At 35.8% G+C, this 20,449-nt stretch overlaps 1 protein-coding gene across 20 annotated transcripts in view; it reads left to right on the top strand.

The window, feature by feature from the left end:
• The window catches only part of LOC139357469 (endogenous retrovirus group K member 6 Env polyprotein-like), a 340,316-nt gene that overhangs the window by 211,041 nt on the left and 108,826 nt on the right, over positions 1–20,449 (top strand). For 17 of the 20 annotated variants that reach the window (XM_071074830.1, XM_071074831.1, XM_071074832.1 and 14 more), the window contains 2 exons: positions 6,765–6,926; positions 8,871–8,963. Coding sequence is in view for 4 of the 20 variants with exons in the window: in XM_071074841.1 (XP_070930942.1) it covers positions 6,765–6,794 (30 nt within the window). In the remaining 16 variants the exon portion in view is untranslated. The remainder of the gene's footprint in view (positions 1–6,764; positions 6,927–8,870; positions 8,964–20,449) is intronic. The other 3 variants (XM_071074825.1, XM_071074823.1, XM_071074844.1) reach the window with 1 other exon arrangement.

Genomic DNA, 20,449 nt, shown 5'->3' with positions numbered 1-20,449 from the left:
AAGTGAAGAATTCCTATTTCAGTGTTTTGACAGAATTACTTGGTATCACAGTTTGAGAAGCTAATAAAGAACACAATCTTGAAACTAAGCGTGAAAGAACATTTGATCAAAACGAGGCCCAAATATTAATAGTTTATAATTCAAACTGCACTCAAACTTGGTGGTGTTAGACTACCTCTGACGAAGTGAAAGCTTAAACAAATAATCTTCCTTCGACTTCACTATAATCCATTAATAAAACTCTAAAAGCTCCATAAAAGCTAGCACTGTTATATACATAGAGGAATCCAGCTGGCATCTAACGATGGTCAACAGCTGTCATAAAAGGCTATCACAAATAGATAAAGAAAGATACATTAGCAACCACAACCAAAGAAGAAGAAATCTATGCATATGGTAGAAATAAATACTGTCTTTCTATGCTATGATTGCTGATAGCTAACTTAATTATTCTAGAGAATTCAGAAAGCAAATTTTAACTATAGGTCTACTCATTTACAGGAATTGTTTACTCCATTTACAGGAATTAGAAAACCTGTTTAAACATTTCAGAAGTAAGCAAATATTTTTATTTTTGTTTGTTAAAATCCAAATCTCCAATAATTGAACCTCTGTCACTGAGATAGCCATAACTTGTTAGCCAATATTCCCACACACTGAAGACTCCATAAAATAAGGAGAGTGTCTACACAAATACAATGTTTCTCTCTAAAAATAAATTTTTCTAGATCCATTATTAATTCTGATTAGTTCTTTGCATATGCTTTGAACAAATTTCTGTGTGAGCAGAGTTCTAAATGCAAAGATGAAGCAGCTCCATATATTATAAAGTTCAGCCTATAATCAAATTTAGCTTTCAAACTCATAAAACTCAAGCTTCCCCTATATGTATTGCATCAAAGGAAACTGAGCACAGATAAGTGGCTACACTTTCATTTTTCTGGCCTTCATTGATTAATCATGGTGACTCTCTGTGGTGATTCAGGGGTTGTGTGAAATGCAATTCCAAAGAAGAGACATAAAGATCTGTCAGCTGGAAATACAGTGCATACTCAAGGCAAAGAAAAAAAAAGGAAGAAAGAAAAAGAAAAAAAAAGGCAAAGGATGAAAGGTACCTCAACTTCAAATATCACTTGAGATTTGCTCCTCAGGGAGAAGCAAAATTTCTTGACATAAAATTTCAAGTGTAAAATGGATACTCTCCTGAGTTTTTAAACATCTCCAATCGAATACTAATTTTATAGTAGCTTCACTACAAACCCCTTCCTAAGGGATGTAGGCAGCTTGTCAGAAATCTGAGGAATTGTACTAGTGACTCAATGAAAAACACAGCAGTCTTGTATGTTTTCCTCGCTTTTCCATTTAGCATATCATGTATCCTGAGGTGTTTGTTTTGGATGCACCTAACACAGAAAGATACAACATCAAGTTACACATCCATATTTTGACAGCTAATCAACAGGTTTATTCAAGACAAAGAGAAAAAGCGCAGTGTTATGCATTGAACTGTGTTCCCCAATATTCATATGCTGAAGTTTTGACCCCTCATGCTGCAGAATCTAACCACGTTTAGAGGTAAGATCTTTGAAGAGGTGATTAAGAAGTTAAAAATGAGGCTGTTAGGGTGAGCTCTAATCCAATCTGACTAGTGTCCTATCTGACTAGTGTCCTTATAAGAGAAGGAAATCTGAACACTCAGAGAGACACCAGGAATAGGCACACACACAGGAAAAACCAGGTGAACACATACTGAGAAGTCAGTTACCTGCAAACCACGAAGAGAAGCTTCCGGAGAAAGCAGACCTGCCAACACCTTGAGCTTGTAGCCTCCAGAGATGTGAGAAAATTAATCTCTGTTTGTTTAAGCCACCCAGTCCATGACATTTTGTTATGGCAGCCTGAGCAAACTAATATAGTCAGAAATAAAAATTAATAAAAAAACTGAGCTTTTGTATCCAACTTTCAAATTATTCTCTAAGGTACTATGCTGTGCCTAGGTGATATGTAATTACCCGTGAATGTGACACTACTGTGTTGTTCAGCAAAACTTAGTATATTGTTATAAATTTAGGGTGCTAATTAGTTTATCTGCTTATTCAATCACAGTAATTGTACCTAAAGTCTGCACATTTTTTTCCTAAGTCATGTTACCTGCTCTGAAGGAGCTTACAGGGTAATTCTGTGAATAAAACTTAACTGTTTAATAATTTTATTTATCTAAGCTGACGGTATATGAGCAATATAATATGGGTAAGGTAAAAGGGCTATGTGACACCAAGGTAATATACACACACATCGTTGATTTAATAATCAATACTATGTATTAATTGGTTATACCATGACACTTGATGAGCTAAACTCTTTATATTCATACTCAATAATCACAAAAATTCTGGGAGCTAGGCATTAATATCCCCTCTTCTCCAATAGTTTAAACTGAAACTCAGAAGTTAAGGAAATTGCTAAAGTCCATATAACTAGTAAGTGGCAAAGAGGATGTGAATTTAGGTTAATCTGTCAACAAAGCCCGTGTGTTTAAATGCCATGTCATGTAAAGATCTGGTCTCCTAATGTTTATGTCCTAATATATATATGTGTGTAATTTTTTCAGACACTTTTCAGTACTATAATGTGAAAAATGAAAGACATGTATTAACTTTCTTAGTTTGCCACTGTATGTCATATATGTTAATTCCCACATAACTTATTACCATTAAATGATGCTAAGAGCTGAAAAAGATGTTCAAGGAATTTTTGTTCAAATCCCTTATTTTCAGTTGAAGAACCTGTTATTTAGGAAAGCTGTAGGAGTCACTGAGTTTTATGAAGTCAGAGAGTATAGGACAGTACACTCCAAGTGTAACCAATCCATGAAATGTTACTGGTTTATGATGATGTCAGTAGCTTGCCACAGCATAATTAAGAAATAATACTATTAATAGTTCACTGATTCCTTCATTGAGAAAGTTTTGCTCTGCAAATTGTCATTAGGACTATAACGATCCTCTTAGAGGCTTAGTTAATTTACATTTAAAGCAAGATTCTCATTCCATTGTGGAAAATTAAGTCTCAAATCAGAAGCCTTTACAGATCACACTTGGGGTATCAATGGAACACAAGACTGGGATCTTTAGTGCCTGGCCTAGATTCTCTTTTTTATGCTATACTAGAAAAAGAGACAGAAAGTCTTGAGTTCAGACTATAGCTCATCTTATTAGTTATGTAACCTGTGTAAATTAATTTAATGGTTTAAATAAAACATTTTCCAGCTCTGCAGTGAAATCATAATACCTCCTTTAATATACAAGCTATCAGGTAAATTAGAGATCATTGATATAAAAGTGACTCACAACAGGTACCCAGGTACCCAATAAATAGTAACTAATATTAATATGTAAAACCTGCAGAGGAAAGTTTGTTTAAAGCACACATATCTCTAAAATAATTTATAATGTAGATAATTTACTCAGCAACACAAATTTTGTCTAGAAATTGTCATGGAATTTCCTAAAATACTTAATCTTCTAAGAGTAGCACCAGCAGCAGGGCAATGTCAGAAACAATACCAATATGGACAGCTGTTAAAGCTACCAGAACAAAATACATTCCACTTTTGTAACTCGTAAAAGAAGCAACAGTAATGATGGGAATTCTATTCTCAGCCACCATGGAATAAGTTGGACTGGACTTACCCTTATACTGTAAAAAAATTAAAACACAAAAATTACTATATATTTTTAAAAAGTTGTTTTCAGACAGTAGATGGCATGTAGTACAAAATTGTGTTTCCTGAGAGTAGGAAAGAAAACAGGATGAGCCTTAAATTTGACACAGATTTTTGCCCGGAAGCAATATCTGGACAGTGATGCAGTGAGAGCCATCCTAACCAGAAAATGGCAGTCTCATTGAGTTGAGGAGACAGAATAAGAGTTCAGAGAAAATGAGGTAGCTGGAATTTGCAGAATAGATTTCTAGAAAAGAGAGAGCCACAGAGGAAAACAGTCCGCCTGAGAGGCCCCTTAAGCCTTGACTGTGAAACTCCATGAGGCTGGGCAAAGAACAACCAAATACAATAAAACCTTAACAATTCCAGAAACTCACATGGAGCTTGAAAGCATTTGAATTTCACTCTGGTAAAATGGCCAGTCATTATTGAATACTAAGGGCATTCAGGAGGGACCCTAAAAGGGTCAGAGGCATTCAAACCAGAGCGACTGCATCTTGAGTGAGGGTTAGGAAAATGAAGCTGGGACCTGCTGGGCTGCATTCCCAGAAAGTTAGATATTCCCAGCCTCTCGATGTGTATGCTTAAGGGAACACATTGATAAGGTTTACTAAACAGACCCGGACTTGGGAGTGTCCTGATATAGTGATATCAGGCATCCCTAATTTTGCCTTAAAGATAGTAATATCGAGTCTTACAAAATATAGTAATTAAGAAAATTAATCCTTTATCACAAACCCTTGTAGAGGTGTACATCTCTGCATACTCTTTTTTTTTTAATCCAATATATATATAAGAGCATTGTACCTAGGGCGGACACATTCCCCCTCTTACTTTCAGGAACGTCCTACTCTGTCTATGGAGTAGCTGTTCCTTCACCACTTTACTTTCTTAATAAAGTTTTTTTTTTGTTTTTGCTTTGCACTGCGGACTTGCCCTGAATTCTTTCTTGTGCGAGATTCAAGAACCCTCTCTTGGGGTCTGGATCGGGACCCTTTTCCTGTAACAGAAGTGTCATGCCTTAGTGCTGTAGCTAAACTATTTCCAAAGTAAAGACTTAACTAAAATTTCTTTTAGCTTAAAAATAAGTCTTGAAAATGTTGAGCTAATATGCAGACGTCTTAACCACATGATGGAAAAATGCCCAGCATTCTTTAAAACAATACAATCAAATTGAACATCCACAGTATAATATATATTGCCATGTTTAGCAGTCAGTGAAAATAACCATTCCAAGAAGCAGAAGAAGCCGGAAAATGTGACTCATATCCAGAAGAGAAAGTAGGAAACAAATACAGATCTAGAAAACTTAGAAGTGATGGAATAGGCAGATTTGCGTATTTGCTAAACATTATGTTCAGTTATTTAGAAAGCAACATAAAGGTGAGAGAAATAAAGGGAAATTCTAGAATAAAAATACAGTATCTTATTAATTGTAATGAGTAAAATTTAATACATGAATTTAATAAATTCAATAAAGTTTATTAATAACTTTATTAAATTTATTTATTAATAAAATAATACTTTTAATTTAATAAAAATGTCACTGGATGAAATTAACCTCTAATTAGAGATTGTACAAGAAAACATTAGTGAACTTGAAAACATAAAAATAGAAACTGTAAAACTGAAACACAAAGAGAAAAAATAAAGACTGAAACCAGCTTTTCAAATTCAAAAAATGCTGGGAAAGGATGTTAGTTTGGCTTGACCTATAAGCCTATTCCTGGAACACTCACAGTGTCTATGGAGATGGGGTACTTCATTAGCCTATGAAGAGTTTCCTAATCTATTAATCAGGCTAAGCTAGGCTATGTTGAGGTAACAAAAAATTCCAAACTTTTAGTGGTCTAAAATAATAATGATTCATTTCTTACTCTCATACCAGAGTAAGACATTGAAGCTGCAGCTCTTCTCTATGTCATCTTTAATCTAAGATTCAAGCTTATTGAACAGATTCAATTTAGACTAATACCAGTATGACAGATAGAGAAAATAAGTATAGCACACTGTAGGTTGGCTCACTACGTGGGATACACATTACTTCTGCTCAGGGGGAATTGGCCAAATAAGCCCCACTGGTACAGAGGAGGGGAAGGGAAGGGCTGCGAAAGGAAGGGCATGGTCCCTTTAAATGCCACAGAAGTGGGGAAGGGTGTGGTCCCTGGCTAGGGCTCCCTCCTGTGCCTGTGCCCGCGGACCTATGTGAGGACAGGCATTTTTGTTTTCCTGCCCAAATGTTGCATTTCCCAAGACAACCCTGGACTGCCACGCCCCTATCCTGTGCTTATGAAAACCCGAGACCCTAGCGGGCACACACACAAATGGCTGGACGTCGAGAGAAACACACTGGTGTTAGAAGCAACTGGACATTGCGGGGAGCACGCCAGCAGAAGAGCACGTGACAGACGCCCGCACGCTGGCAGGCCATTGACTGGTGGGACGACACGGAGTTTGGCTGGGGCAGTCAGAGATGAGTTGGCAGCCAAGCAGCCGGACTCCAGGGGAAAACCATCTCCCTTCAGGATCCCCCACCTGCTGAGAGCTTCTTCCACTCAGTGAAGCTTATCAGTCAATTCTCCAAGCCCACGCATGACCTGATTCTTCCAATACACCAAGACAAGAACCCTGGCATACAGAAAGCCCTCTGTCCTTGCAATAAGGCAGAGCTAACACAAGCCACCTACGGATGGCAGAACTAAAAGAGCACCCTGTGACACACACCCACTGGGGCTTCAGCTGTAAACATCCACCCCTAGACACAGTTGTGGGGTTAGAGCCTCAGGGCCTCCCCCTCTGTGTGCTCCCCTAGAGGTATGAGCAGCAGGGCGCTGAAGAAGTGAGCCACAGTCCATTGCACACCCTGCGAAGGGGACAAGGGAACTTTTCCCATTCCACTATGACCGTGCTTCATATTATTGAAAAAGAGAAATGTAATCCTTCTACAGAGAAAATAGAATATATTTTTAAGCAGTAATACAGTCTACTAGTGTACCTTTTCAATCATTGATATTTGTCCTTCTTTTTCTCCCCCATTCAGAGTCTATCACTATTTTGGCTGACAGAGTAGCTTCGATATAGAACATTTCTCATCTCATAGAAGAAGAATGAGTACCACATATTGATTCTCCAAAGCTCTTCCAGGAAATTTCACTCAGATTTCATTGACCAGAGCAGGTTACATGAGCATGCCTAACAACAGGTGAGTAGGGAAAATTAATCTTCATTCTGGGAAGGATATGAATATTTTTTATCAAAACTATAGTTTATCACATTTGACCTCTCATTTGGGAAGGCAGTAGACACGATGTGTGGCAGCCCCAACAAGATTGCAATTTGTATAAATATTTGTCTTAGTGATAATATGTTTAAATGAATTCTATGGTAAATTGAATTTGGGAACTGCTGAAGACAGGATCTTTATCTTGGTAATTTGCAATGTATATTAGCATATTAAATAGTGTGAGCAGAGCTGCAATAGGAATTTTATTATTGGGCTTATATAATCTTATTATTATTGGGCTTATGTAATCAATTTAACCCCAAATACCCCAAATTGTTGACGTTGAGACCTATTTTCATGCTGAGAAATACAGTGATAGTGATATTAGTTCTAGGGAGTTCTGTGCCAAAGTAGACTCATAACATTTACTAGAAATCTCACTTGAAAAGTCTGCAAATCTTTAAATTTGGAAGTAAAATAATTCTTACCAAGTTTCTTCCCTTATTCTATTCCCAAGGTTAGTCATGCATTTCCTTTGCCACTGTCTAGTGCCCCTTCAAATTTACCCAAAATTTCGTTTTTCAGAAAACATTCTCCTCCTTTTCTATTTTTAAAAAAAACCTATTTAACATTATTTTGTGAGAGTTACTACATTTGACACTAGAATAGAATAAAGAATCACATTGTTGTTTTTTCTATCTTTTAAAAATTATAATAAAATATCCAAAACATAAAAATTGCCATTATGACACTTTTCAAGCATACAATTTAGATGCACTAATTACATTCACAATGTCCTTCCATCATCACCACTACTGATTTCCAAAAGTTTTTATCGCCCCAAACAAAAACTTAGTATCTCATTAAGCAATAACTTCCAGTTTTTGTCTTCTCTTAGCCCCTGGTTTAATCTCCTTTCTGCCTCTATGAATTTGCTTATTCTACATATTTTATATAAATGGAATTATACAATATTTGTTCTTTTGTGTCTGACCTATTTCACTTAGCATAATTTCAAAAGATTCATCCAGGTTATAGCATGTATCAGAACTTCATTCCTCTTTATAGCTGAATAATATTCCATTGTATGTATATATCACATTTTGTTTATCCATTAATTTTCTTGATGGACATTTTAGCTTTTTTCAGTTTTTGGCCATTGTAAATAATACCTCAATAAACATTAGCATGCAAATATCTATTTAAGTTCCTGTTTTTGATTTTTTGATATGTATCTAGGAGCAGGTGGCTGGGTCATATGGTAATTCTGTGTTCAGCTTTTTGAGGAACTTATGCATCTTTGTATGTTCTCATACTATTTTCATTAATGATGATGATTATGGTAATATACATCAAGAATCTACTCTAATCAGAAACATTGAAAAAGTAGCTTATATTGTTGAGAGAGACCGACTCTGACAAAATAATTCATTAATATGTTTTTCTGGATCACATCCCATGAGTGCATCCAGTAACTGATCCTGGGTTTTTTGTTTGTTTGTTTGTTTGTTTCAAATAGATTTCCCATAGTGGTTCCATTATTTGCCTCTCCCTCCAGCAATACACAAGGGTTCCAATGTTTCCACATTCTTAGGTTGCTTATTTTTCAGTAGCTATAAGTCTTACCATGAATACTGGTCTCTTGTCTTGCAAGATCCAAATTCACATCTTGGAAATGTTAGAATGGTACACCATTACTCACTTATGCATCTTTGTATGTTCTCATACTATTTTCATTAATGATGATGATTATGGTAATATACATCAAGAATCTACTCTAATCAGAAACATTGAAAAAGTAGCTTATATTGTTGAGAGAGACCGACTCTGACAAAATAATTCATTAATATGTTTTTCTGGATCACATCCCATGAGTGCATCCAGTAACTGATCCTGGGTTTTTTGTTTGTTTGTTTCAAATAGATTTCCTGCCAAGCAAAGAGATATTCGCCCACTGCAAATCATTAAATGAGTTCTCTAGTATGAGTGAGCCCCTTGAGATCTGGACAAGAAAAGGTGACTGTTTTTTAGTGCTTGTTTCCCCAGTATATCCAAGGGCTACAAATTTAAGAAGAAGTAAAAGAAGTGAGTTCATGTCTATTGAGTTCCTAGTATAAGAAGTTTTTCACTTAATATTCACAATGGCACAATAAGCCAGGAAGACAATGTAAAGGAGTACTTAAGCATCGAGATTTTCAGTTCACTTGGGTTTAACTCCTAATGCCAATCCTGAATAGCTACATCAGTTTTAGTAACTTTCCTGTATTCATTCATACACTCTTTCATTCAACAAATATTTATTGAGCATTACATGATATGTGTCTGTATTGACCTAAACAGACACAATCTGTCTTCTGGAAATTATACATTGCTTGGAAATATAAACATTAAAACACCATAAACAAAAATAAAGCATAGGAAGAGGTTGGATAATAACCTGTTTGATCATCTAAAATGGAAATAATATCCACTCCAAAGGTCTGTTGTGACAACTGGAATGATATAATCCATATAAAGTACTTAGCAGAGTGCTTGGCTTTTAGGGAGTGTTATAAAGGGATGAAGAAACTAATGTCCACCTAGGTTAAGTATCCAACCAAGAGTCACTCAGCTAGGAAGTGGCAGAGCTAGAATTGAAATATAATTTGCCTGCCCATACATAGCTTTTCATCAGAGATTCTACATGCTGAGAGATACAAAGAGAGAGAGAGACAGAGACAGAGACAGAGAGACAGAGAGATCAACACAGATACAATTTCCTGGAAAGTAGTTTTGGTCTATCACTACCAAAGGCACGTTTCTTATAAATCTTATAACTACCGTGAAAAAGGAGTTGAGATGAGTGAGTCACTTCCATATTTGGAGTCATGATGGACATATTTCCCAAAGAAAGTGTTCAAGATAGGGAATCTGTAAAGTCCCATGTCTTTCTTTCCTTCCCTGGAACAATAATGTCATATGATGTTGGGGCTAAGGTTTTAAGAAAAAGTTATCTATCTGTAAAATTCAAGCACCTTCCTAGGCCAGTGTAAATTATGGCCAGAATGAGAATTTGGGGTGCTCACACACTCTTCTGTCACCAACAAGATCTACAGAGCTTTTTGTTTTGTTTTCTTTTCCCCAAGTTCTAAGGAATTGGTTAAAGTTAGAAGCCACATCCACTGCTAAGTTGACGATGGATGTGGATATATACTTGATCCCCTAACTTCCTTGGATTTCTATATAAATTGGGTGATAGCATGTCCCAGTTTGCCTGACAGTTCACATGTATGCTGATTGCATTACCATGTTATTAATATCCTCTCCTTTTCTTGTAACAACCATCCCTCTTTGTAAAATAAATTACATGTCCGCCATACCTATGCACATTTAGAGGCATAGGGTGGCTAACGGTTGCTAGTGGTAGAACTTCTGAACGAAGGAAACGTTGGGTTGCTTAATTGCAACTTGGAAGACATTCAAAAATTCATTCTTTTAGGGTGCTTTTTCCTTTGACATGATGCAATTCAATTTGAGATTTACATCTGTTGGCTAATAATGGAACTGCTAATAGTACTTGCTCATTATTTTCTGTGCTCAGCTCTACATACCTGCGTTGCAAGTGAATAAGTGGATGTCTAAACAAACACAGGATAACCCGACTGTCTCTGTGGTGATATCTCAGGTTATTAGTGAAAGTTTCATATGTAAGGATTTTATCCCTCTCCTTAAATAGAAACAAGAAACAATTAAGCTTGTTCAATAGAAGCGATGCCGATCTAAGAGAGAGGTGAGGATTACAGTGCTTTCAGACTTAATGTGCCTTTAGTTGCTTTGTTTTCTAACTGAAAATTGGTACGCAGATTAAAAAGACATAAAAAATAAACACAATCTTGTGGCAGGTGTTCCTTGGCCATAAGAAAATGTTTTAGAGGAGCTTCAACTCACATTATCTCTTCTCTGGTATCCAGTGAAACAGCAAACCACTCCTCTACCCCCGAAACAAAATCTCTTAAAATATCCCTCTGGAGTAAAAATACACATTAAGTATTTTCTGACTTATCCAAAACAGTTTTAGAAATTGGAATTTTGTCACGCCTATAATCCCAGCACTTTGGGAGGCTGAGGTAGGTGGATCACTTTGAGCTGTGAGCAAAAATTAAAGCCTAAACTTCTTAATTTGGCATTTGGAGTTCATCACCTGGCTCCCATCTACATTGTCCTCCCCCTAACTTTCTCTTTGCTACAAACAAATCGAACTACCTGAAGACCAGAAAACCTACTCCTTCCTGTCTTGACAGATTTGTTCATATTGTTCCTTTCACCTAAGGTGGTTTTTCCTTCCCTTGCAACAATTCGGAAATCCATTTCAAAGTCTAGTTCAACTGTCAAAAATTTCTAATAAATATATTTCTTTCTCCCTTGAATATCTATAGAATAGTACCTCTTATGTTGTAGACATTCATGCATTCATCTGATTTTGTGTAAAAGATTGTAGGTTCCTAGGAGGCAGGTTTTATGTGATCTCTTGTACCTTATTAAATACCGTCATGGTGTCCATCATAAATTTGTTATCCAATGCCAGTTTGTTAACCGATAAATCAAGATAGAAAGGAAGCAAAAGAAATGAGGGAAAGGAGAATGGGAGAAAAGTAAATTGTATGCACAATCTTTCCAGGATATTGAGTGTCTCTCACTGTTGTATATTGTGAAGCCCAAAGTATATGACACATCTCACCCCAAAAGATGGTAAAGACATACACTCTTGAGTTTTATGTTAACTATGTAAAGTACTTGAAAGACTGGCACACAGTAAGCACTTTTTATGACTGTTAATGTACGTAATTTGCCAACCTCTCAACTCAAGCCTACTGAAGATATAGTGGCTTAGTGTAATGGAATGGGGACACAATTTGCCTCAAAGCATTCAAACTTTGGCTCACTCACGTACAAAGTGTCCACTGGTTAAGGGTGTTTAATCTCCCTGATCCAAAATTTTTCTTAAGTAAAAAATGAGGATTATAATAGAACTAACCTCATAAGGTTATGCTAAGCATTAAGTGAAATAGTGTCTGGAACTTAGTAGCCATTTAATGAATGGCAGCCACAGTAGTAGTCAGAGACTCGATTAATTTCTTAATCAATTTATTGTTTGTAATTTTCTTCATAAGCAGTACTCTAGAGTTGTTAAGCTGTTACTTGTAGTCTTTTTAATGGTTCATAATTTTAGTATATACTGCTCGCACATTAGCTAGATGCACTCACCTCCTCTTACACATTTCTGGGAAATTATCATGCACCTCTGTTGTTTTTTTCCTCTAAATGTCTACACCTGTGTCTCTCTTACAAGGACTTACAAAGGCTGCTCTTAAATTATTGAGGCAGCTTTCTGATTTGCTCATACATGCAGTGCCTGTACCCTTGTCTCAAGTAAGGATAAAGTTTAGAGTACAATTATACCATGGATGTTCATATGAGATTCAGCTATCTCTGAGATTTTGACTGAAATTGCCCCTTTAAAATTGCAGTTGGCTTTTTCCTTTTCTCTGCCCAGATTTTCCTCAGAGCATTTCCATAATGAATCTTTTGCACTTGAATCCTTGTCTCAGGGTTGGCTTCTGGGGAAACCAATCTAAGAAAATGACATATTACAAATGAAAGCAGAATTGAAAACTTTGGCATGAAACATCAATCTTTATTGAGTTGAAGACTCTTTTTCTGTAGCAGTATAACCATCCCTCCCATCCTCCAAATTGATTTATTTCTACCTTACCAAAATTCTATAGTACTTACTGTCTATGCCCTATATGGCATTTAACTTGACCTACTAGTTTTCTAGTACTGTGTAACAAATTACCACAAATTTAGAGGCTTAAAATAATATACACTTATTTCACAATTTGCATAGGTTAGGAGTCTAGGCATAGCTGCCTTGAATCCTCTACTCATGGTATTACTGGGATGAAGTCAAAGTGTCAGTGAAGACTGTAATCTCATTGGAAGCTCAGGGTCCACTTCCAGGCTGTGTGGTTGTTGTCAGAATTTAGTTTCCTGCTGTTATCAGAACACACTTTATTGTTGACTATTGGCCAGAGACTGTCCTCAGCAACTAGAGGCCATCCTTGGTTCTTTGCCATGGGACCCCATCCATCCTTAGTTCACAACAGAGCTGTTTTCTTCTTCAGTGCAAGCAGCAGTAATCTCCCACTTTGAATCCATCTGATTTCTTTTAAGGATTCATCTAATTAGATCAGGCCAAACCAGGATAATCTCTATTTTATTAACACAAAGTCAACTGATTAGGGACATTAATTAAATCTGATATTTCCATTCTGCCAAATAACATAACATGATCACAGACATAAGGACCCATTGTAGATATAAATTTTGCTCACACTCCAGGGAGGAGGATTATATTGGGGATATTTAAGCAGGGGGGCAGAATTTTGGAGACCATCTTAGAATTTTGCTTATTAAATCTGTCTTCTGTGCTTACCTGCTGTATATAGAGCCCTTTGCTAGGGGGGTGATGCTCCATAATCTAAAATTAATGAGTATTTTAGGAAGTGATTTTGATAGTGATGGTGTCATTATCATTTTTTCTGAAAGGGAGATAACATGAGTGTATCATATGATTTCCACAATCCAAATGTCAAATCAGAAAACATTCTCTCCACTAAAAAACTAAAACAAATGCAGGGGTAAAGGTAGGTATTTATGTAGCAAATAATTTGATTTCTATGATTCTTTTTTCCCTGCTGCAGAAAATGGGTATAAGGTTTCCCTTCTCATTGGGTTGCTAAAAGGATTAAAGAAAATTATTAGAGAAACACCTGACAGACACTAGGTGCCTAACAATTGGAAGGCACTTTATCTTCTTATTCCCTGCACAGAATGCCTTCACTAAATTTTCTAGAAAGAAAAGCTATTTTTAAAGACGTGGAAAATGTTCTTTTGAAAAGCAACAGATGCTTTGGGAAGTAATTAACTAGTGCACATAGAAGAGGACATTTATCAGTCACAGAAAACATTTTGCATAAAAAGGCAGCTTAAAAGAGGCAAAGAGAATGAGAAAACAAACAAACAAAAAAAGACAATTGCAAACTGATCTCTTCCCACAGAAGAGAGTTTAGGGAGGGAATTGTGGTATGGAAAGTTATCAGTTAAGTTCCATATTTTGCAAGTGGTAAGATATTAAAAGTCCAGAGGTCTGGAAACTTGATGGAATTTATGGGACCTATCCCATAAATTACCCCCAAATTGCATGTTTCCTAGAATATGTCTTATCTTGGTGTCTGGGGACTTCGGGGCTTCAGCACAGGTGCGTAGCAAGACCTTAAAAAATATTACTCAATGAAGTATTTAGAATGCTTGTCAATATATTACTTCTATAGGCAAACAGTCAAAAAAGTACATAATTGTGATAGAGTTGTTTTTGTCTTGATTTTTAAGTAACATTTACTGACAGCTTACCGTGGACCAGGTGTTGTGCCATGCATTTTGTATCTATCACCTAATTTAATCCATGGTGAATGTGTACCACAATTATTTCTCCTTTACAAACAAGAAAACTGAGTCTCAAAGAAATTAACCTGCCCATAAAAGCTAGCAGAAAAAATAGAAAGGCACAAATCAAGTCTGGAATCCTGTTTTGTATAAGTCCTAAGCTATGCCCTGAAGCTCTCTGCCACACGTAATTAAAATAATATGCCCTTAGCATTCTTTTGTTTGAATCTTGGTTGTCAATTAGTAATCACCCTACTCAGATCTCTTCAGGGGACCTTTCCCACAGGGTTTCCTGATTTGAATTCACTGATGTATTTCTATTTTGTGTCCCTTGTGGGCTGGTTGGCAAATGAAAGTCAAGAGCACACTGAAAGAAATTCTAGCAAAAAGGAACCTCCAGTGAATGCTACATTTACAAGGATGGAGGCATGCTTATTGGTTTCACCCATGCTCTCTAAAGCATTCACACTTGCTAGTGTGTTACCAGCAAAGCCCATCACAAATGACTATTTCCACTTTAAAATCATCTCTTATTATCTCTGCTCAGTGACTGTGAGCAGGTTTAATCTATTCCTCTCCATTCAAACCATTTTATTCTAACTACCAAATAACATTTCCCATTTTCCATATTCAGGGAAAGGCTGAATCATTTAAACAGAGTTTTGCATGACTTACTTAAAACTGACAGTTTGCATGTGTGGAATTTAAACTCTCTAGAAATCTGGCGAATTCCCTTAGATTTCATTAGTTTGTAATTTTTTGAAAAATGCAGTGACACCCTAACTCGAAAAGATATTTGTGATACAAAAAAGCTCTCTTAATATCCAAACAAATCTCCTGAGTCAGAGTCAGTACTGAATCTAAATGGTTATTCTCCTGAATCCAGGTGTAGAATTGTGGATTCTATACTCGTTTCTTGTTCCAAATCACTTTTACATAAATTTGAACTAATTTTCCCTAGGGACTTTAGGAATCTTCTATAACATAGGGATCATATTTACATGAAAGCGAACAGATGTGATTGGAAAGAGTTTACTAGGGTATACGTATGTGAGTATTGTCAACAGAAAATAATTTAATGTGCTATTAAAATTATAAACTAAACTATTTTTATGAAGAAGTTTCTTGACAACCCTTTACTCTGCCCTATTTGAGTAGATGAAATACAAAAGTTTTACTCAGTTGCTAAGAGAAAACAAATAGAAAGTTAATCAGAAATAGTTGCCCATACAGAATGGCCACACAATCTCACACATGAAAGGCATACACTGATTATCAAATGTAAATGGGGATCCAGGTCATCAAATCAGAGAAATTCTAAGTTTTACTTTTTCTATTTGGTGATTATTGGAAAGGTTACCTAATGAAGATAATACTTTAAGTTTGCTTACCTGTAATGTGGAGATAATGACAAGTATTTCACAGAATTATAAAGATTAAATAAGATAGAGGCCTGCACATAGCCTCTCAAAATATAACTGTGCTATGTTCTTCCGTTTCCTTCATAAGTTTGCTTCAATTTCATTAACAACTTACTCACAACCAAATCTCGAATCTAAAACTGGAATAAACCCTTGAATGTACTTAGTTGTTTCAAAATATTAACTATGAATTGAACCTTGAGTGAAATCAATTTAAATTGTAACTTCTCTTTGTGTTCATAATTAATTGAACTAAGTAAGAACCAAAGCATCAAAATACTATCCTAATAAAACCTTAATCAAATTATATTTGATCAGTTTAGTTTCATTACCAACTCACTGTTCCATCTTGTAGATGGAACACTCTTTAATATCTAAGTTATATCTTATTTCACTTCTTGTACACTCTTTAATATCTAAAATATGTCTTATTTCACTCCTTGTCACCAGTCTGAATAAATAGCTCATATGATTGATTTGTGTTAGAAATAAATAAGGCCATTTAACCACTGCCACAGTTTTCTTCATCTCTATATGGTAGTAACAAAGAATATTCTATCTTTCTAACCAGATATTTGAAATCCTAAGTCAGATAATCGACATAAAATTGCACTGACAAAATATTATGTGTTCTAAAATTATTGTTTAACATATAGATAGCCAATATATTATGCTACATTTTTAATGTTAGTAAAATTTAAACACTACTGCCATTGAAATCCACCAATTTATGATTATTACCCCAAATATAATCATTACTTTCCTAATTATGTTCTAAAAGAATGGTTGTAAAACATTGATAAGGATCGTGTGTACTCTGGATATAAAACAAAGTCATATAATCAAGACCCCAAAGTGTCTCTCTTCAGTCTTCACAGTGCAAATTATGAAGTAGAATAAAGCAAAGAAGCAGCTTAGATTGACAAAATGTCTTCAACTTTCTTCACTCTCAAAGTACCCTCCTATTCTGGGTTTTATGAAAGTTAGGTCTGTCTACATACTTGAGACCAGATCATCATTTTGTTTTACAGCGAGACTGTCCTTGTACCATTCTAAGAGAAACTGATGATTTGGTAATACCTACCAAATGCATGCTCTAGTAATATGTGAATATTGTAAGAAGATAGCATACTGAGGTAGTGAAGAGTTTGGTCTCAAGAGCTAAACTGCCTGGATTCCCCACTGCCCCGGCTTTGAGTCTCTGAACAGATCATTTGACCTCTCCTTAACTACTTTTCCTCATTTAAAAAATAGAAATAATTATAACAATCTAATTTGTAGAATTTTAGGAGGCTAAATTAGATAATAAAGTATACATAAAACTACTTCTTAGATAACTATCCAAATATACTGAGAATTAGCATTGTTTGTTAGATTATCTCATAGAAAGATATATGTTACAGTGGTTTTTCACAATGCCTGCAGCTCGTTCACTTCAGAGACAACCAGGTGATTATTCTAGTGGAAGTGAAGGTGTTTTTGGTCATATTTATTGACTTTCTCATACACACATTGGGAACCAATAGTGACCAAAACATGACTTTCATTTGATGAGATACAAAGGTAATTGTTTTAAATTTTTACAGAAAATTAACAAGTGTTGTCTTCCTTCTACATATAAGATGACATTTCTCATTCCCCTTTTGATTTGATGGGGTCATGTGACTATAGCTAGTCAATGGAGCCTGAGAGTTACTGTCATGTGTCACTTTCATGTTGAGGCAGTGAAAATGTTTGTGCAACATTCCAACAGTCTCTTCCTCTTCTGAGGTTAAGTGTGAAGGCAAAAATGGAGAGCCATGATCTAGCAGCCTGGATGTATTACATCTGTGCATCTGTGCTAGCGAGTTGTCAGCAGAATTTGTGTGAATGAGAAACAAACTTTGTGTTATGTCACACGAATTTTAGGATTATTTGTTGACCCAGCATAAACTTAGTCCATCTTACAAATACACATGTTTTGTTAATAAAAGTCATTTTAGTATTTATAGATATTATGTTTTCTGATAAATCTGTTCCTAGTAAGTGGGCCATACTCTTGACCTACTTGTTTTAAGACTAGTAGAAAGTAGTCACAATTGATAAACACAACTATTTTCCCATTGAGAATGAAAGAAACTAAACATGATGAGCTCATGAAGAGTCAGCTTCCACTTTTGAGATTATTATAGGTGTAATTTTTCATGCTCACTACAAATACAGTCACTATCACAAAAAACTACAAGGTATAAATATAGTAGAAAAATAAAAATATTTACCACCATGATTATGCCCACCCTCTGTCAAAAACTCTAAAGAGTCTGAGATTTTATCTTATTTGCAAACGAAAAACTTAATTGCCACAGTTTTATGGCAGATGGCAGAATACATAAGACTCCTGGGTCAGAGAGAAAGAACTTTGTTACTTATCGCAATAATAGTGTCTAGAGTATCAGCATTTGTGTTGGTGCTCAGAGCCTTAAATTCCATGGAATGTTACAAACAAAAAGACTACCTGGTATGTACAAATGTGATATGTGTTGATAGGAAAAGAACCCAAGCTTAGAGAACTCAAATCCTTGATGATAGACCAGTGAAACTCCCTGGTCATTGCCTAGCATGGAATGTCATCTTTACTATATTGTACATTAAACAAACCTGCACTTTTCTCTGGAGGGAGACATTATTGCTGTCTTCCAAGGCTATTTGCTGTGCAAACATCCTTGAAAAGATATGACGGAACAAAATGAGGCAGTGTCTTTGCCTGTAAGACATACAGAAATGTGAGGAACTTGTGAAAAATTGTCAAAATATATACTCTTTATTCCTACATTGTCTTTGCTTCTAACAAATTTTTCTATGAGTATGATGCTTCCTTGACCACTCTAATGTATCTGAGCAATATAGGTGAACATAAATCATTTTGGTTTGTCTCCTGTAGTATTGAAAGGCTTATATTGACAGGGATTCACATAGCAGAATGAAGTCAACCTACAGTGCTGACCTCAACAATGCTTCCTAGGGTCCTGAAATCAACAAGTTGAATGAGTTGAAATTATTAGGGTATAACTTAGAAATCCATGTAGACTTCTCCTTAAGAGTCTACGTCAATATTTTCATTTGGCCTATGACATTAATCCAGGTACAGAAGGACCTCTAAGTTATTGCACAAAACTGGTTTGCAGAAAGAAAGTCTAGGATAATTTAATCATCCATAACAACCCTGGACAGTGAACCGGACCTGCACGTATTTCAGGGCCAAGGTGTTGTCATTGGTTGCTTCATTAAGAGTCAGAAACAAATTTTGACCAGTTTTTCTAATTGAATAACCTCTATTAGGACACTAAATTATATCCATTGGAATAACTATTTGAAGAGCACACAGAAATAATACATTAGTTTTCCCTCCAAGAAGTAATCTGAGTAACCAACAGTAACCTTACTTTAGAGCAATCTCTGTAGTCACCTGAGGGCCACATGGTGTATTGGTGCTATTTTCTTAAATAGTGGAAGGTCTCTATGGCTACTTCTAAAGTGAAATCACCATGTTCTTAGGAGGAATGCAAGCTAATATCCAAATTCCACTCACAAATTGCAGTCTCAAGGGTATACATGGTACCCCTGGGGGAAAAAAAGTGATTTCTTTTTTACCCTACATACAGAACTTGCATGAATCGGAGGATACAGATTGATGGTGCCTTCATCATAGACTTAGATGACTGGTGGCCATCGGGTACCTGAAGGGATTGCTTGAGGAAAGTCAGTTTAACCTGTTCTGTTTGCTTATACCAACAGAACAAACAGTTTGAGTGACATGCACCTGCCTCACAGAAAGACAGAGGTTCAAGTACATGAATGAGGATGGGGAAGATAATCCTGATCTTTTGATAGATATTTTGCATTGGGGGGTCAATAGTTGGGACTATCTCTTATTTTCAATGGACTTTTTCATAAGGTTAAAGGAAATATGTTCAAATCATGGTCAGCCTAAATAATTCTATGCATTATTCTATGTCTTATAATTTTTTTTAAAATAGTGTCAATTTCTGTCTTGTTTTATGTGATTATTAAAGACATTCTTCCCTTAATTTGTAGCCTTATAAGTGAAAAGTTCATATCGAATCATTTGAGAAAGGATACTACATTCAAAGTTGCTAAATCATAGACTATTTGATAAGACTACCTAACAGTCTTTAGGGTATTTTGCTGCTGCTAATACTGCTGATAATGATGACAAATAATGACTAAAATATATTTAATGTTTTTCTATACTGACATTTTGTGAGATATTTTTGTAGTTTCAAGAATTCTTATTGAATACACTTTGCCCCATTCCATATTTACTTCCAGAGGATAGGTTAAAATTAAAAACAAAGGGATGTATTGAGACTAGTCTTGACATGATGAGAGATTTTTTTTTTTTTTTTTTTTGAGATGGAGTTTCACTCTGTCGCCCAGGCTGGAGTGCAGTGGCGTGATCTCGGCTAACTGCAACCTCCGCCTGCCAGGTTCAAACAATTCTCCTGCCTCAGCCTCCTGAGTACCTGGGACTACAGGCACATGCCTCCATGCCCGGCTAATTTTTTGTATTTTCAGTAGAGACGGGGTTTCACCATG

The sequence above is a fragment of the Macaca nemestrina genome, chromosome 12, assembly GCF_043159975.1.
Source record: "Macaca nemestrina isolate mMacNem1 chromosome 12, mMacNem.hap1, whole genome shotgun sequence".
Taxonomy (NCBI): Eukaryota; Metazoa; Chordata; class Mammalia; order Primates; family Cercopithecidae; genus Macaca; species Macaca nemestrina.
Note: the sequence above shows the minus strand (reverse complement) of the source record. Positions and strands in the feature narration are given on the sequence as shown.